General features: G+C 36.5%; 1 protein-coding gene across 2 annotated transcripts in view; it reads right to left on the bottom strand.

Moving 5' to 3' along the window:
- ulk4 (unc-51 like kinase 4) overlaps positions 1 to 14,702 on the bottom strand; it is a 180,324-nt gene that overhangs the window by 123,711 nt on the left and 41,911 nt on the right. For both annotated transcript variants that reach the window (XM_079626094.1, XM_079626095.1), the window contains exons 20-21: positions 10,080 to 10,241; positions 6,022 to 6,204 (exon numbers count right to left, since the gene is read on the bottom strand). In XM_079626094.1, the coding sequence (XP_079482220.1) occupies positions 6,022 to 6,204; positions 10,080 to 10,241 (345 nt within the window). The remainder of the gene's footprint in view (positions 1 to 6,021; positions 6,205 to 10,079; positions 10,242 to 14,702) is intronic.

Here is a 14,702-nt window from a genome sequence, read left to right as displayed (position 1 = left end):
TTCTAATATGTAGAGTCAAATTGGAAATTTACATGCAAATGAATACAGGTCAAAGAAAATTAGCATTGTTAATCTGAGAGGGCCTTGAAGGCAGTATACAGTGGCATTTAAATCAATTTCTACAGCCCATTTTCCAATTGATTACAGCCTCAGATAAAGAGCAAAACAGAGCCGTACAATGTTTCGCTCGTTCCTGACACGCCACGTAGCATGCTGGGTAAATCTAAGACAAACATAAGTTGCAGCCAGTTTCTGAAAAGAGGATTAAGAAATGTATAAGAATATACTGTATAAGAATGGAGTAGTTTCATGGAGTTTATCTCTTTACAGAAATTATGATTATGATAAGATAAAACTACACTACCATTCAAAAGTTTTGGGGTCAGTAAGGCTTTTAAAAAAAGAAAAGAAAGAAGAAACAGCAAGAACGTATTCAATTATTATTAAATTGATATTTTTTTATTAAATGTATTATTATTAAAGTATTAAATTGATTAAAAGTGAGACATGTGTCATGTTACATAATATTTATGTTTCAAATACAGTAAATGTGGTTCTTTTGAAATCAAAGAATACTGTAAATATGTACCGGTTTTTTGTATATTTAAAAATATGTATCATGGCATCCACAAAAATGTTGATAACTCTTTCCAATATTGAAATAAGAAATGAGCAACAAATCAGCATATTACTGAAGGACTACATAATTAATAATTTATGAAGGATCATGTGACACTGAAAAATAAATAAATATATTTTAAAATATATAAAATATTAAAAAAAAATATTACCAGCCCTAAACTTTTGAATGGTAGGTGGCTACATATAATGTTATTATAAGAGAAAGTTTGTTTTAGCAAAAATGAATTTTTCAAATATTTAGGCAACAACAGTGGCATAGAAATGACATACTTTAGCTTGAAATTTGTTTCATTATAAAACATAAACAATATCACTAAAGTAATGAGTAAACATTATGTACTGAAAAAAATCTGTAATTCTCATTTCATTTGAAACAATTGAAAAACCACAGACGAGAACTTCTACCTCCAGAAGTCAAGACTCGAGAGTAAAAAAAAAAACCCTCTTCTGCCAGTCTTTCTGCAGGTGTTACTAACAAAAGAAAGAATGCTGAGTGTCAGTGAGGCACAGCGCCTGTCAACGCAGCTGCTTCAGAACACTGTATAGTTGCTGAGACTAACAAAAATGGTCCGATCTTAAAGTTGTTGACCGATGAAGTGCTGCCAGTACTAAGAGCGATACAGGCTGTCAATAATGAAAAGCAGAGAGAGATGGCACAGGATGTACAAAGTGTGTGTGTGCCAAACTGAAAGAAATCAAAAACTTATTGGCAGAACTTGTTTAAAAAAATAAATAAAACAAGTCTGCACTATATGCAGCACTTTCCTCAAATTGGACGTGCTAAAATACTGCTGCACTCTTCGGAGGGTTATGGTCAAACGTAAGAAAATGATCAGAATTGGGGGCAGTATGTACTGAACGAAACCGTTATGCACAAGGAGTTCAAACTCTGCCATTAAGCTTTATACATACTGGCCCATTCTATTACAAGTCACGTGCAGTAGGGGAGACTGGGGGCAATTGTAACGCTCTACATTTATTCAGTCACACTCCACTCTCAGAGACACTTTTTTATTAAAATACTGTAGTTTCTAAGCATGATAAAAACATAAGCAGGGGATTTTAACAGGATACCTAATACCACAGGTCTGTTACAACAGGTCAGATAATAATAATAATATTAATAATTATTATTATTATTATTAACAGGGGACATGTCACAACAACTTAAATAAATGCATGGTTGCAAGTTAAGAATTCTAATTTACTGATTTAATTAAAGGGGTGATATAATGCACCTTTTTACAATATGTAAAATAAGTCTCTGTTGTCCCTTGAGTGTCTATGTGAAGTTTTAGCTCAAAATACCAAACGGATAATTTTGTACAGCATGTTAAAGTTGTCCCTTTTTGAGGGTCAGTAAAAACGTGTCGTTTTGTGTGTGTCCCTTTAAATGCAAATGAGCAGCTGCTCCCGGCACAGAGGGCGGAGCTTCAAGAGCTTGTGTGTGTTAGCTGCTCCAATTACATACAAGGACTAAAATGTCAGAAACTGTTCTGCCTTTTATGTTCAAACTGGAGTCGGACAATGATGGAGAGACTCAAGAAGAAGTGACAACATGTAGAATGCAACAAAACGTTTCTGAATGGTTAGTTGATGAATTTATGTTGCTGATGTGGAGTTAACTCTCCAAGTCATTGATGATTAGCATATTCAGTCTATTTTAGCCTATTTTAAAATTTGATCTGACGTTTTCGGGTTGTGTGAGACCCAGGGGATCACCGGGTGCTCAAGCTCATGTAACCCGCCTGGAACAGCCTTTACCTCGGCTAGTCCTCCTGACGTCTGCCGCTGGTAAACGACTCGAGAAATGTTTAAATTCACAATATATAGCTTCTGTTCTATTATATGAAACAAATAATTTAAAGGACATTAATGACTCGTTATAACGTATGTCAAACAACTTCTTTAATTATGTTAACATTATTACATATTAATATTATAGTTAATTTAAATGTTTTGAAAGGGAAATATATTAAAAGATGAATGTTACATGTATGTTTAAAAGAGAAATATATTACAATTTAAAAATGGTGCTAAAAAGATAAATAGTGATTGGAAAGCTGTTTAAAAATATACAATTATTAAGTTTATGTTACTTAGAAATGTGTTTTATTGTGGCCAAAAAACTTCTTCACCTAACTTAAAACATTATGTTGGAACAACTTAATTACTTGCATTCATGTTGAAAATTATTAAGTTTATGTTACTTAGAAATGCATTTTATTGTGGACTAAAAGTTAATTCACCATACTCAAAACATCGCTTTGAATTAATGTAATTATGCCAGCAGTCTTAACTTAAAAAATTCTAGTGGAAAACGTTAACATATTTTTGTTTTGTTGACCCAATGTTTTATTTTTTAGAGTGTACTGTATTGCATGTGAAAATACGGATGTGACAGCTTGAGCAGACTCACAAATGTGCTCTACAACAACTTTTCCTCTTCTCAACGTGGACTGCGTGTTCCCGGTTTATGTAAATTTTAGGGTTAGTGATGTCTCAAACTAACTAAAAGTTAGAAAGTGAAATCATAAATCAACCACCCATTTAAACATTTTAGGTTGCAAACATTATTTTGAGTTATATTAACATAATAATTTGGATAATTAAATTAACTTCATATTGTGTGTAACAAACTCAAATATCTGCATTAATTGTAGTGTAAAAAAATTAAATAAGAAACCTTAATGAAATATTCTTGATAACTTTATTGAAATTGGGAAGAGGTGTTCTAGTTTCCAGCATGCTTTACACAGGACTGATAAGGAGAATAAACGTTAAAATGAGGTGTTATTTTATTTCTCTTTTAGTGAAAGGAAAGACATTTGAAAAAGTTTGTTACGTTGAAGTTTTTGTGGTTACGATTGTGCTGAAGAGCAGACGACTATATTGCAGGTAAACACTACATTGATTACACATTAATTTCCATTATATTGAATAGGCCAGGGAATTCTTTAAAAATGTACTGACCTCACAAGGATTTTAACAAATCCACACTCTCACACACACGTTGGGTTCCCACATTTTACAGGGACTTTCCATAGACAAAAAATATTTTTTTACTGTGCAAAATGCATATTCTATCCCCAAACCCTGCCCCTAAACCCACCCGTCGCAGAAAACATTATGCATGTTTTTTTAGACCGCTATGCATCCCTTACACCGCATCTACACCGGACACCACAGTTGACGTGTTGCATGACGCTGCGCCGCAACAGCTAGAAAAAAAAACAACAGCTAGCAACCTTTGCAAATCCATTTGTGCTTTCTATGAGAAGCATCACGACTGCTTGGAGTACGTCATAATAGAACATCAGCTTTGAGTCATCAGTTTACTGTCAGGGATTTGTTGTGTCGTGCCGCATCCAGTGTAGACAAAATCACTCATTATAATGAGTTCTATTGTTTTTTGTTGCACACGTCCGGTGGCACCGGACCGCTGGCGTCCGGTGCAAACACGGTGTTAGTATGATTTATATATTGTTTCCTCGTGATGAAAAAATAAAAATAAAAATAAAAAAATCTTCCCACAAGGATTTCTGATATTACCATCACATTTTGTCTCTATTATGTAGGGTATACCTGAACCACTCACAAACACACTTTTAAAGAATTTCCTAGCCTATTATGGAAGTGAATGAGAGGGCTTTTTTCAAAAAAAGTCTTCTGAAGACTAAAAAATAGTGCTGTAGATTTGTTTAATGAAGAGACCAAAATTTTGTGAACTGGATCAACCATTCACTAAAAAGATTTGACTCTTTGATGATGAAAATGATGATTCATTCACAAATCAGACATTACTATTTCTCTTGAACGTATGAAGATGCCAAGAATGTCAATGAATAATGACAGTCTGTTCTCATCACACAAAAATATCACATAAAAGCTTTATAAGACTTTGAATGCACAAACCAGGTACAGGTTTTGGAACTATTGCTTTATATTGTGTCATTTTGAGTCTTGAAAGCCCCAGTCCGTGTTTACATTTATTATATTGATATGAGTGGAACATTAATAAATTAATAGATTGATCATTTTGAGTTCCACAGAAGGAAGCAAGAAATATAGTGTGGTACCACACCAATAGGTGTGGACAATATAAGGGTGAGTTAATGACAAAATATTAATTTTGGGTGAACTACTGCTTTAAAATATTATGATTGCAACACTAATAAATCATTATTTCATTAAAGTAACTTATTGAACACCACAATAAGCCGATATTTTAGTAAAAAGTATTTTCCAACCATTTTAATGTTGATCTCATGAAGACTTTTGCTTTAAATGCACATCATTCCTGACAGATAAAATAATGTGTATCGTATGTAAAGTGACAGTATTACTTTGAAGTGTACTCTCACTTGAGACACAGTGGGTTATTTCATTTTTAGTGTTACAATCCCCTTAAGCAACCATTACGGGGTAAATGTAAGACTTCTGTACTAAATGTGATATGACTTTTTCTCTATAATGGTACAGTCTATTATAGTATGTCTATTAATAGTCCAGTTTTTGTCCCTAATCAAAAGAATTAAAGAGTGAGAACTATAAAATCAGGATGAGGGAGAGAAAGATGGCAAGAGTGAAAAAAAGGGGCAAGAAAAAGAGTGAGGAGGACTAATAGTAAGCAGTAGAAAGAGAGGCAGAGAGCAGTGCAAGTTTAAGTGTTTTCATAAATGCACTCGGAATGCAACAAGGTGTGTCAAATCTGAGCGGTGTCCTTTGGGTTTCTTTGTACAGGAAGTACAAAACACCATGTTCTCAGGACAATTGCACGGATTCTCCCCTGCTCCAAACTTAACTCAAAGAAATCTCACATAGGACCTCACATGCTAGAATTGCTGTGCGCAACTGAATTGTGGACAACAGAGCACGCTTGTCCTTTGCTTTTTCCCTACTGAAACTATTTTTAATACTGTCATTAAAATTGAGCGGAAAGAGTGAATATTTTCTGAATGCAATAAAAAAAAACAGAAACCCGAGAGAAAATTAAAACATCATTCATTAAGGTGCATGTTTCTTTCAAAACCACCACTTTATTAATATTTAAATGTATAAAAACATGTTTGTATATTTCTGATAACCATTAATTATGCAGCTACGTCAAATCCCAAAACCTCTTCCTAAACATAGCCAAGGCCAGTAAAGTGTATATATGTATTTAAGACTTTACACACTCACGGTTTAAATTTTTACTTTAGAAAACCAAAACCTGCTATGATTGTTTGGAGAATGTTTGGTCTGGACCAGAGTTGGGTGTAATGCATTACTAAATAAAGTAATTTAATTACTTTTGCATTGAAAATGTAAAGTGAGGGATTGCTCGAACTTTGACAGCCGTAATAAATATGTATGCATGCGCTTGTATGTACATACCCGGTCTTGTACCAATCTGTGGGAATGTGCTCCTGATGCTAACATGGCAGCGAACATAGTGAGCATGTGTTGCTGGACACGGCTGATGCCTGACACCAGGCAGCTGAGGATGCTGGGTAATCCCACCTTGTCAATCACGCTCTGGAAGGCCCCAGCAGATTGGCGTGTTATTTTACATAGAGCCTGGAAGGGCAGATAAATGTAAGAAGACAGGTGGGTGGAGGTGGGCTGAATACAGTATCTCTAATGCTGCTGCTTTTTTTTGTTACATAATATTATTTATTTATTTATTCATTTGTAGGAATGTATTGTGAATGTCTTATTAAAAGGTTAAGAACCGTACAATAACAGCAAGTTGAGTTAAAGAAAAAAGAAGAAAAATGTGTCAGTTGATTGCATGTAGGTCTGGAGTAAAAAAATAAATATATAGTTCATGATGTTATGGTTAAGGTTTAAAGGGGTCATGACATGAGAAATCAAACTTGCCTTGAACTTTTGAAATAAAGATGGTCTTTGAACCATTAAAACATCCTGCAAGTTTCATAGCTTAACACTCTGGGGTTTAAGATTTTTTTTAGGCTACATCGGCTGGATCAAGTCACTCCTCAAAATGAATCCGAAACCACAGTTGCGCTCTTCTTCTGAGGTAAATTTGACCAGGATTACTCCTCACCGCATCCCAAAATTATGTAACGTAAATGAATCAGATGAAACTTGATGCGTTTTATCGAGTTGATGTGGCCGGTGTTTGCTGAGATCAATACCGTAAGCATAGCTTGTGGAGTCCATAGGCGTGCTCACATTAGGGGTAATGAGCTCGCATGGAAACAACTGTACATCTATCTATTTTCAGACAGATTAGATAAACAGAATATTTGTTTTCATTTTGAATTAGATCATTTCAAAGTAGAATGGATATATTGCTCATGACTGTGTGACAAGAATTCGCTGAGTTTTGTTTAATTTTTGTGACACGCTCCAGAAAAAAAGCACAGAGACCGAGACGACAGAAAGCACACCCCGTCTGTTTTCTTTGTTTTACAAAAGCACAATGTTTTGTTTTGATTGTAAGTGGACACAAATAAAAGTTACGAATGATGTATTACGTGTATCTGTATGATCATAAATGGAGTATTCGATTTCTCTGCTATGTGAAAACAAATCCAACAGAACGCACTGGCGAGTTCGTGCGTTTGGATTTTGCAGGAACTGTGACGTTACACGGGCAAATACAATTGCATATGACTGCCTCCAGAGCAAGACATTGTCGAATAGTTATACATCATCGCAACATAGGCCATACTACTGGCATTCAGTTGCTTAACGGTTGAAATTTGCCTACAATGGATGTGAGCGTCACGTCAGGTCAAAAGCAAATATAACCCATTATAATTACGGACACGGTCTAAACTGGATACAGTATGCAGTTTCGGGACATACTCTAGGCACTTGAGTCTGTCGTCGACAGAACAAATGAAAGATCGTTTGCTTCGACATGTCCAGTTTAAACAGCTTGTTTGTGTCTCTGTACAAAAAGAAGTTCAGAAGGATCCCAGTGTCAGAAACATGTGGATGGTTTATTTTAATGGCGTTCTGGATCGCGCCGGAGGATTATATGTTTTTTAGCGCATTTTGTTTAGTAAACGAGGCACAGTGTAATGCAGAGTTCACAAAGAAAATTTTGTTGAAAGTTGAAGCAGCCAACTGTATTGGATCTGACACAGCTGCATCACAAACCATAAGTAAATTATTTCAAAATGCTTTGTCTCTAAATTATAGTTTTATATAGATAATGTTTACAACATTGAAACACAAGGAACATTTTATAATCCAAAAAAATTCATGTCATGACCCCTTTGAAAGTTGATCATTATTGTACGCAGCCACTGTAAACCACAAAAAAAAAGTCACAAAACAATAGATTTACGGGTATAGAACGACATGAGGGTGAGTAATTGACCTTTCGCAGGGAGTTTTTGCATGACAGGCTATCTGACCAATCATAATTCGCAATCCACCATTTTGTCCGACAAAGCAGTCAGGAGAGTATGGGGTTATTATTGTTGCAATATTCCAAATAAATAGATTAATATTCACAAATAAATGTAAAGAGATTCACAAAAATGTATCGAATGCACAAATGAATAGATTAAGATCCACAAATAAATGTAAAGAGTTTCACAAAAAATTATAAAATTCACAAATAAATAAAATGAGATTTGCAAATAAATAAAACATTTACAAATGTTTTCTTATTTTCAAACACAACTCTGCCTGGCATTTATTTGTGAATCGGTTCCTGTGCATTTGTAAATCGCTGCACACATTTGTGAATCGGTTCCTGTGCATTTGTGAATCCCCTCACGCATTTGTGGATTTTGAAACACTTCTAGCGCAGACGTGCAGAGAAATCCACAAATAGGTGGACTCCACCCACCGCCTACTCAAGCCAATCAGATAACGGCCACATCGAGCTGGCCAATCGTAGCACGTTATCGCTTCAACCAATCACGTTAGGCTTTACGCTCGGGGCGGGAAGTGGGAACTGACTGATTCTTGCATCAATGAAAGGAGCACTGGAGCGCAGTAGTAGCGCTGAACTGTGTGTGTGGCAAAAACACTCTGTTTTCAAAAGATTGTTGGAGTTTAAGGCCTCTTTATATTTCCATCAGGATACACTCAGGGAATTATGATAATCAGAGATCCCGAGCATCATGAACAGTCTCTACACCGGCAAGAGGCGCGTCACAGCGCGTCAAAAGCAAATAGGCACTGTCTGTTCACTGCTGCCGCTGCAGTTTCAAATAATGTAAAACTAGCATGTTTGAAATGTTAACACATATTCCCTATGTGACGTCTGCTTAGCTTTATATGCATAATCGTGCTCTTAACGGCTCTGATCGTAGCCTGCTTATTGACTAGTGCTGGTTAAATCATATCGTGATAGTGTAACGTTAGGCTACTGGACGCGGCATTCATTGATAGTAAACGGATGCCCGCACTTCTGATGTAGCGGCTACTTCACGCAATTAGGACAAATGTTTTTGTATTTATACATTTGGGCTTATATTTGGTATTCTACATTACATTTATTTATATCCTATTGCTATTTGTCACTGCGATTGTGCTTTAAAAGGCAAAATCGTATAGTGTCATGCATCGTGTCTACCCTGTGCGAGGCAATCTACACTGGGCAAAGCGAATGTGCAAAAACATTTGTCCTAATTGCGTGAAGTAGCCGCTACATCAGAAGTGCGGGCATCCGTTTACTATCAATGAATGCCGCGTCCAGTACACTATCACGATATGATTTAACCAGCACTAGTCAATAAGCAGGCTACGATCAGAGCCGTTAAGAGCACGATTATGCATATAAAGCTAAGCAGACGTCACATAGGGAATGTGTGTTAACATTTCAAACATGCTAGTTTTACATGATTTGAAACTGCAGCGGCAGCAGTGAACAGACAGTGCCTATTTGCTTTTGACGCGCTGTGACGCGCCTCTTGCCGGTGTAGAGACAGACTGTTCATGATGCTCGGGATCTCTGATTATCATAATTCCCTGAGTGTATCCTGATGGAAATATAAAGAGGCCTTAAACTCCAACAATCTTTTGAAAACAGAGTGTTTTTGCCACACACACAGTTCAGAGAACTGAGAACATGGTGTGGCGTGAGAGTGGCGTAGCTTGTCGGACATAGCAACAGTAACTAAACGGGGCGGGTCTTTGCGAACGGTCAATTAATGAAAGAATTAATTTTTGGGTGAACTATCCCTTTAACATGAAATTCCCTACACAATTTCCTTTGGCCATGTCATTTGTGCAAGCTCAGATTTCCTTGCGGTGGGTCGACATATTTTAGTGCCGCTTGTAATAAAGTACATTTAACCAAAATATTTTCAATCTCACGTTGTTGCTGAAAGATTCAGATGCATTGAGAAACTTTTGTAATCAACTCTCTGAATGTAAAATTAATTAAACAGTATGAACTGTTGAACAGTATGCGTTTGAACACCCTGTTAAAGTGATGAGAATAATGTGTGTTTGATACTCACAGATATAGCGCTGACCCTGAGTGCATCCACTGTGGAGTGTGTGAACAGATACCAGAGTGCAGGTCCCACCTCTGCAGTGATGAATCCCTGGGCGTATTGAGAGTCTCGGCTGCACACATTCTCTATGGTTTTGGCAGCCATGTGGTTCACCACCAAGTCCTCCTGAGAAAAACGAATCCCCATAATTCATGAACATTCAGCTATGGTTTAAATCAATATGCACAAAGTTTGCTGTAGTCTGCCAACATTCAATGTGTTACCAAGCACCTGATGAGCTCCAAATGAGAGAAAAATGGGTAACGCTTTACAATAAGGTTTAATTTGCGAACATTAGTTAACATATTAACTGATATGAACTAACCATGAGCAATACATTTGCTACTGTATTTGTTAATCTTTAGCTGATAAAAATACAGCTGTTCATTGTTTGTTCATGTTAGATCACAGAGCATTAACTAATGTTAACAAATACAACTTTTGATTTGAATAATGTATAAGTAAATGTTAGGATGAACATTAACAAAGATTAATAAATACTGTAGAAGAGCAGTTCATTAGTTTATGTTAACTAATGTAGTTAACCAATGTTAACTAATGAAACCTTATTGTGAAGTGTTAATGCAAAATTTTACATTTTATCAATCACACTTACTAGAAAAAAAAAGAAAAAAAAATTCAATTCACATTGCCGGTCTTGTTTACAATTCATCAGTACATTATTTTAAAAAAGAAAGAGTGGGGTAACAATTTACAAAAGGGTAACTAACAATGAGAAACACATTTGTTACAGTACTTATTAATATTTGTTAATGTCAGTTAATAAAACAAACTGTAAATTTTATTCATGTTTGCTCCGGTTCATAAAATAATGGCAAGTAACACTGAATTAAAGTATTTTCTTGTAAAAACATAATCCAATAATGTTTGTTATATTTACATCTTTGGAGAAAAAAAAAAAAAAAAACCTATAAGGCCATGCATCGAATAGAACATTGTGTTACCAAAAAAATCTTTAAATCAAAATGTAATAACTTGCTCTGCCTTTTTACTTTTACCTTAATATACTGTATTATGCAACACCCACTTTTCACAATCCAAACAATTCACATTGGCTAAAATCAAGCCCCATAAGATTAGACAAATAAAAGGGCTTGCTAACAGTGTTTCATGTGGACTTTAAAGGGGTGATGAACTGAGAAATAAAAATTTCCTTGAACTTTTGACATATAAGAGGTCATCTTACTATAAGAATATCCTGTAAGTTTCAGAACTGAAAACTTCCTTGTTTGTCCAATAAAAGCATTTATTGACACCAGGCACATCGAACAAAAGGTTTTTCAAAGTGGGGATCTATGACGTCAAAGGGTATCAAACACCGCCTCCGCAGAAGAAGATCAACGCCTACTTCAACACTGCCTGTTTAGCCCCGCCCACCGAGTCATGCATCACATGCAATAACTAAATAACATAGGCATATGAGGTGATCATTGCTAAACCAGATCGAGCTACCAAGCAATAGACATGCCGTTTACAAAAATTGTGCAGTGCCTGATTGTGGAAGAAGACAGTCGCTACATAAGCTTCCTTCAGATTCCAATATTATGAATGCGTGGTTAAACTTTATTAAATCAACAGTAAATCAGTCACAATTTCCGAGTCCGACAAAGGCTTTGCAAACAGACTTTTATGACACGGATCTGCCAGCAACGCCACAAACATGCAAGTAACCATGTGTTTATTCTAATGCCGGATCTGTGATCAGTGATTTCAGATGTGTAATTATTCAAGTTCAGATAGATTATCGCTCTCAAAATCGTTCAATACTGTTTATGCATCAGTGACTAAACAATCAACTTCACATCGTTTCTCTTAGTAGGATGAAAATAATCTTATTTAAATTGCGATTAAATTATACAGAAAGCGATCAAAGAACACTCAGTTTCCAATCGCCCAAGCTGTCAATCACACAGCGCGAGTTTATCTGGACACTTGCCAACACTCGTTATGAAATCAACGACGCTTTTATACTGCACAACAAAGCTCTTACTGTATTTACATCGTGTTTGCATTGTTATTTGGTAAAAGCATTTGTGAGTGCAGAAATTGCGTTGCAATGATAAGATCTTCTCATTCATGTGATCAACAGACTGTCTGTAATCTGCTCAGTGCTCATCACTGCAACTTTTCATGTGATGGGATAGATTTAAATATAATGCTTTAAACAATACTTTTCACGATTTGATAATCTCGATAGCTGTAATAATAACTGGGGTGTAACGGTTCACAAAATTTACGGTTCGACACAGTGGTGTCACGGTTCAGTATGTTTTCGATACAGTAAAAATAAAGAAATGCCAGAGAAATTTCCTTGATTTTTAATTTATAAAAAATATATATATCATTATTAAATAAGGGTGAGTTTTTACGGAGTGCCTAAAGGGACCTTAAATTGCTAAAAATAAAAATATAAAGACTTTCGCTTGCTCACGAGAAACGTATCTCATGCTCACAAGAAACTATCGCACGCGCACACCAAAGTTTCTCGCGTGCACGCCAAAGTCTGTATATTTTTTATCTTTTTGCAAAGGTCCCCCTACATATTTAATTTTTTTCGTTTTAAACATTTCAAAGGGTGTAATCTTTGAAGGATGAACAAATAATGTTTTGGTCATCACATTAACAATAACATTATCTGATAATATTTGAGTTTTGAAGTGCTGGAAAAAGATGTGTGAAGTACTTGAAAGCATTTCACTATTCCAGCCACACTTCCATGGTTACAGTTAGTGTTAATACATTAAATCCATGGTGAATGTTGCTGATTTGTGGACTTAAAGCCTACGTATAACTAGTTCATTCACGGCACAATGTTTCTCCTGGTTTCCACGTCAGCACTGTTTTATCTAATAGAGATCTACGGTTAATAACGGAGAAATTGATCGCTTGATCAAGATCGGCTCGTGCTGACGCACTGCACTGACATTGGTCCAAACTGATAAACGGTCCGTGAAGCACGAAATAATGAGTAGCGCAGTTTTATTCCGCTTGTTTGGCAACGTTGTGGTGTCAGCGTGACTGCTAACAAAATTTAGTTTGCATCGAATCATTCGGTTTGTAATGCGTATCGAACCGAAAACGGTTCAATACGAATGCGTGTATCGTTACACCCCTAATAAAAACGTAGTAAAAGTTTGAGAGAGTTCCACATGTAATACTAGCTATTGTTTACACTGAAGTATCACACAGACACGCCCCTTAAAACAGAGCGTTCAAATCAGAGGCTAAATCAAATCAATGCCTTTTATTTCTAAATTATGACCATTTTTTATGTAGAAATCATACTAACATTATAAGGGCACCCAAGCAAACAATATGAAATAATAAAACAAGCCAGTTCATGACCCCTTCAAAAGCAATCAATCTCTGAAAAAAAGTATTACACTCAGAGACATGTGTTCATAAATCCATTTGTAAGTGGGATACACAGACCTTTATGAATTTCACGCAATTACATCATGACCTAATAGTCCCTCAACACCCTCCAAACTTGAGTGAAATAATTTCCTTAAATTTCACACCACAGCAAATCTCGCTCACAGATAACGAAGGGCAATATGTAGAGATTTAGCTGGCTGTGTTTTTTTATGTATTTGGACCCCTGTCCTTGAGCGTGTCTCTCTGCAACCGTATCTGGTGGAAATTAAACATTTAACAGCGTTCAACAAACGGCAGGCACGCAGAGTCGAGTGAGGAAAATAGCAAGCGGAGAGGTTGGGCATATCTTAGAGGCGCAGTTACACTGTGCACTGCTGCTATGCAATATGGATGCCTTCACTGTAATGTACAGTAGTTTCTAGACCCCGTCTCAAAGCTAAAAGAAAGTTCAGCCTCGTCCATGGAAGAAGTGCATTAATACACATACTGTCTCTTGGAGGCAAAAAAGTAGAAAGAAGTCTGAAGTAGAATATTCTGACGCAACACAAATAACATAGCAGCTCCTCCAGTCCCTGGCCCCTATCATAACTCTTTGTGCTGGAGTCTGGTGGTCTGGCTTCGTGGAGGCTTTAGGTAATGAACTAGAGCTGGCACTCGCAAGAGCAGGGGAAATGACTGACAGCTGCTACAGGGCTTTGTCAAAAAGGCATAGAAAATGAAACTAAAATCCACTAGCCTGAGGTTTCTCAATAAGAATTTAAATTCCACAGGACAAATACGCTCCGTTGTAGGCGAGTTTGTGCTTTTTCGAATACACACAGCCAGTCTTTTTCCACAGAGGTCTCAGTAAGATGCTTTAGGGATCATCTGGCTGCGGTCGAGGGGAAGGAGTTTTGTAGGCTGCCCTGACTAGATGGACTAGAAATTACCCGAAACTAAATGTACCAGAGCACATTTCTCATCCTTCTACATGCACACACAAACACATTTGCGCTTGTGACCCGGGCAAGTCTACAGAGCACTATCCAGTGCAACTCCATAACCTGAACAGCCAAGGCTCCAAACTAAAAGAAAATGGCTGGGTTAAGCACAGTGTGAAAAGCCCTAATGATTCCCGAGTTATCGACATTCTAAACCCCACTTTTAACCCTGGGATAAAGGAACATTTCACACGTGCAATTGAGAAGT

Source organism: Phoxinus phoxinus, assembly GCF_949152265.1.
Source record: "Phoxinus phoxinus genome assembly, chromosome: 10".
Lineage (NCBI taxonomy): Eukaryota > Metazoa > Chordata > Actinopteri > Cypriniformes > Leuciscidae > Phoxinus > Phoxinus phoxinus.
The sequence above is the reverse complement of the archived record's forward strand: the minus strand, read 5'-3'. Positions and strand labels throughout refer to the sequence as shown.